Source organism: Gavialis gangeticus, unplaced genomic scaffold, assembly GCF_001723915.1.
Source record: "Gavialis gangeticus isolate Ggan-Ray unplaced genomic scaffold, GavGan_comp1, whole genome shotgun sequence".
NCBI lineage: Eukaryota > Metazoa > Chordata > Crocodylia > Gavialidae > Gavialis > Gavialis gangeticus.
The window spans coordinates 29920835-29925730 of NW_017729001.1; the positions used below are offsets into that span (position 1 = coordinate 29920835).

The 4896-nt window shown below is 54.7% G+C and overlaps 1 protein-coding gene across 1 annotated transcript in view; it reads right to left on the reverse strand.

Moving 5' to 3' along the window:
* The window catches only part of WSCD2 (WSC domain containing 2), a 78142-nt gene that overhangs the window by 38457 nt on the left and 34789 nt on the right, over window positions 1-4896 (reverse strand). Inside the window, exon 4 of the mRNA XM_019507212.1 lies at window positions 4134-4255. Within this exon, the coding sequence (XP_019362757.1) occupies window positions 4134-4255 (122 nt within the window). The remainder of the gene's footprint in view (window positions 1-4133; window positions 4256-4896) is intronic.

The following is a 4896-nucleotide window of genomic DNA, read 5'->3' on the forward strand; positions in this document are numbered from 1 at the left end:
CCCTTTGGGGGACTTTAACCTGGGTTTCTCAGCTCAGCTGCAAGTGGCTCTTCCAACCCTACCGCCCAAGGCATGCAGCAGGCATCTCTGGGCACCCAACAGCACATGAACGTGGAGCTCGGCTGTTCTCAGCGGTGGCAGATGACAGGACAAGGAGCAATGGGCTCAAGTTGCAGCCAGGGAGGTTTAGGTTGGATATTAGGAAAAAGTTTCTCACTAGGAGGGTGGTGAAGCACTGGGATAAGCTACCCAGAGAGGCTGTGGAGTCTCCATCCTTGGAGCCGTGGCTAAACAAAGCCTTGTCTGGGATGACGTAGTTCGGGATGGTCCTGCTTGGAGCATGTAGTTAGACAGGACCTCCTGAAGTCCCTCCCAAAACTCATTTTCTATGACTCTTTGAGCCATGGGAGCAGCCTTGCTCGCACCGCAGGCCTGGCTGGTGCACAGACAGAGGGGTGTCCCTTCCCTCTCCACCCTGGCTGGGTTGTGTCCCCAGTCCTGTGTGTGGGTGGGAAATCTGTGGCCTTCAAACACGTCCCCGTCTGATCTGCACGTCTCCTCCCGCGGCTCCCCGAGCTGTGCTTCCCCGCTCGTGGGCCGTTACCACGTAGAGGAAGCTTGCTACTGAGAGCAGCCAAAGCAGGATGTCCTGCCTCTGTTCCCTGCCCCTTGCAAGTCAGTCCTCCCTGCCTGTCCCAGCTGGACCCTGGACCCCCCCCCGGCTGCCTGCCAGGGCCGTGCTTTCAAAAGCCCCTTTTTTTCCTTCTCCCTGGGGGGAGGGAAGGCGAGTACACATCTGGGCTCTGCTGCTCCTTTGCATTAAAAAAGGCATGAAAGTCTCCCCCCATAAGCTACTCCCGCACCTCTTCTTTGGCCCAGTGCGAGCTAAGGAAGGTGTGCGGCGCCCCGTCCACACGGCCCATCCCGCGGGCAGAGTCGCGTCGCCCATCACCAGCCCGGACCTGAGCCCTGCCGCGAGGCTCTGCGCCTCCTTCGGATCTGCCTGCAGCGCTGCCTCGCTGGCCAGCAGGAAGGAAAAAAACCCCAGAAACCTCCCAGATTTCTATCATTTCCCGCGTCGCCTCGCTCGGCCGTGGTCCTGCACTGCAAAAACGCCGGCGTGGAAATTGCTGAGCTATTTGCTAGCGCGGGGTGTAATATATCTGGAGCTATGATGCTCCTCTTAAAATCATGGCCTGCTACAGCTCTGGTAATTTGTGAGTTTGTCACCCAGAGTAAGGTTACTAAAAGCCCATAGACTGCATCTTCGGTGACCTCATTTGGATTTTAAAGTACAGAGTTATGAGGGAACATTCAGGGAGTGACAGGCAATTTAACAGCCGGGGCTGCGGCAATGCTGGGTTAATCAAGGGGCTCCACACACAGGCTTTTATTTACATCTCCCCGAGCCCGGCTCTCGAGGGAGCGGCGAGGAAGCAGGGCCGAGGCGCAGAGCTGCGGCTCGTATTTAACTGATGTGACAGAGAGCAGGGAGCCTAATGGCTTTCGGCGGGGCTGTTGAGGGAGCCCGCAGCGCCGTACAGCCGGGGAAAGCGCCTCTGTTTCTGATGCGTGGTTTGGGGGGTGGGAAATCTTCCAGTGCATTTGAGCTGCCGGATGCAGGAAGCCAAAGCAGGCTCCAAATCCCTTCCCTTCCTTTCAGCCGGCATCTGTTCGAGCGGCCTGCAACATGGGGCGGACGTCGTGCAGCACCGGAGCAGTGCCGGCACCAGGGCATAGCGCTGTGCCTGCCGGGGTAATTAGCTCGGGGGATGTATCCCGGTGCGGGTGCATGGTGCCATTTGGACTCCTCTCCAGGGGCTCTCGTGTTTGCATGTCTCGCCTGGGGGACCTCTGGACATGCTCTGTGACCTTACAGCGGGGAGACCTCCAGGGTCAGTGGATGCAAGGCCGCAGGATGTGGCTGTGATTTAAGCTTGAGCTTCCTGAAACGGGCCTCTCCAAGACTAGAGGGTTTCATGGGTGTGAAGCAACCTGGTAAAATGCCAGCGCCTCATTTCAAATTCCCCTAGAGGCAGCTGCTCCTCTGGAGCTCCTTGTCTGAGAGCACCCTACTCTTTCGGGGCGCGCCCGAAGCTCTCTGCGTCCCTGCTAATTGCAGACCCGGACGCTGTTTGCAAGATCACTACTGCAGGGGCACCTGAATTAGTTCCCAAAATGGCCTTTGACTTTTCTGTGATTCGTATCTGCAGCCATCCGAGCCATCGCAGAAATGAGCCATCTTCATGCTCCAGGGCATGAGCTGCCAGTGCAGCTGCGGTGAAGAAGCAATCTGCCCTTCCCCTTCCCGCCATCACACAATTTGCAGCTCCCTCCCATGCATTTTGCATCACATTGCATCAAACACAGGCAAAACCTGGCTAGGGCTCTCAGGTCACAAGTTGAGGGAAGTTACTACAACATCGTGAAAGTCTGGGGCAGGTGGTAGAACTTGCCGCTAGCGGGCCCAAAGGTCCTGCTCTGCCACTGCTCAACAAGACCCTTGGCGAGTGTGCAGTCTGGGTCAGAGAGATGCCCTCCCCACCCTTGCCAAAAGCCAGATCCTTAGCTGGGGCCATAGGGTGTAGACCCATTTAGCTTCAGTGTTACCCCAAGGGAAGCAGAAGGTGGAGGAGAAGGTGTTAACATGTGCATGCTCCACCAAGTCATGAAGGGAGGACCTCAGAAACCTGATGGAAAGGGACTCTAAGAAGCTGAGGGCGTTGAAGCAGCTGGCCAGGTGGGGCAATGCCTTGTCAGCTCAGCGGGGACCCGTCTTCACCTGGGCAGGAGCTGCTCACTGTGTGTTTTCAAGGTGCTGGGCAACAGAAAACATGAGCTTTCCTTCAGCCTCACTCCTATGTCAGGACGTGACCAAGTCCTCCTCAAGGATGAGCTGATAACTTAAATCCTTCTCCCCACCTTCCTGTCTCTGGGTCTTGCATATCAAGTAGAAAAGAGACCCAGTTTTTCCTTTCTTCTAGGGCCCCTCTGGCTCTTACCCAGGCCCTTCATGGGACTCTGTAGGGACACTCTCCTCCTCATTTCTCCGACCCCACTTTTTCCACCATCTCAGTCCCCAGCCTACCACAGCCTCTCCACTGAGACCCTTTTCTTTGATCCCTTCCATTCGGACGCACCGCCAAGGGAGGTGGCAGGGAGCACCTACTCCTACACCCTGTTGAGTCTTAGGAGCACAGGATGGAGCTGACACAGCCCCAGATGCTCAGCATCACTCCATCGGCTTGAATGAACTGGTGATCATTTGTACCAGCTGAGGCCTTGACCTCTTCATTTTCACGTGGGAAGCAATCGCTGTTGTTTCATAGAGTTCACAGACATTAGGGCTGGAAGGGACCTTGCAAGATCATCAGGTCCAGCCCCCCCGCCCAAAGGGCAGGCAGTCAACTGGGGTCAGATGACCCCAGCGAGGTGAGCATCCAGGCATTTCTGGAACATATCCAGAGCAGGTACTAGCAGCGGTGCAGTCAAATCTGGCCACCACTGATGCAGAATTGCAAAAACCTTCCTCTGAATCTGTGAAAGGCTTGTCAGACTGCTCCAGGTAAAGCTTCAGTCAGGGGATAACACCCAGGTAGCTTATAGAGGAAGTGAAAGGGGAGAAGTTGTAGCAACCCTCTGCACTGCTGTCTTACTGATGGGTAAGTGTTCTTTTTTATGGTGCAAAGGTAGGCTGCGAACGGTGCTGGTTGTAGTTTGGCTACATGTTGTTATAGGAAACCGGATTAAAATCAATCTGCTGTGATTTCTATTATTATTATTATTATTATTATTATTCAGAGGCCAAGGCTGTTATAGGAAACTGGATTAAAATCAATCTGCTGTGATTTCTATTATTATTATTATTATTATTATTCAGAGGCCAAGGCTGTTATAGGAAACTGGATTAAAATCAATCTGCTGTGATTTCTATTATTATTATTATTATTATTATTATTATTATTATTATTCAGAGGCCAAGGCTGAGCCATGAGAAGACCCTAAATCAGGTCCTCTCTCGTTCACCCCAGCTGTGACTGGGCTCTAAGGGGTTACCCCTGCTAGCTGGAGGTTGTGTGTCAGCTCAGAGGCCCGTCCATGTCAGGGGATACGTGGGTGGGCTTTACGCTTACCTTTTCAGTGCAGAAGTCCACGCACTTGTCGACCGACATGTTGAGCATCACCTGGCTCACAGGCAAAGCTATGGAGGTGTTGTCCGGCCTGTGGAAGCATCCGCGGAAGATCGCGCTGCCGTCTGGAACGGAAAGGGCGTCACTTAGCAGAAGCGAGGCTCCGGCTCGCGGGGGACCGTGGTGCAGTGCTAGCTCTATGTGGATGGATGCGAGGGCTCTCTGTCACCCCCCCAACATGCTTGCCACCCTTCTGGCTTTGCAACCTCAAAGTGCCCCATCTTCCCCCCACGCAACCTGTCAGAGGGTGGCAGACAGCTGTCATTCACTCGAAGCCCATGCATGCCCCAGCACCTAGTTTTAGGGACGCTGGTCAGCTATGATGGAGCACAAAACCACCTCGGGTGGCACTGATGCCTAGGGGACTCTCCGTCACTGGAGGTGGCCGGGAAGAGTTGGACCGCCACCGGCCAGGGATGATGTAGGCATAGCTATGCCTATGTCCTACTACAGGGGTTTCCCAGGCTTCTGGGCTTTTCTGGTTGTCCCCTCTCCTGCTTTCTGCTACACGTGCCGGGGGGTTGCACCTTCCTCAAAGGCATTGGGTGTTGGCAATTTTGACTGCCAGTCCAATTTTGACTGGACTAAAACCAGGAGGGTCCTGGCTGGAGGGTCTTGCCCCTCCATTCAGGGTCAGACCTGTGCCATATTTGGGGTCAGGGAGGAATTTTACCCCATGGTCAGATTGGTATAAGCTGGGGGGGGG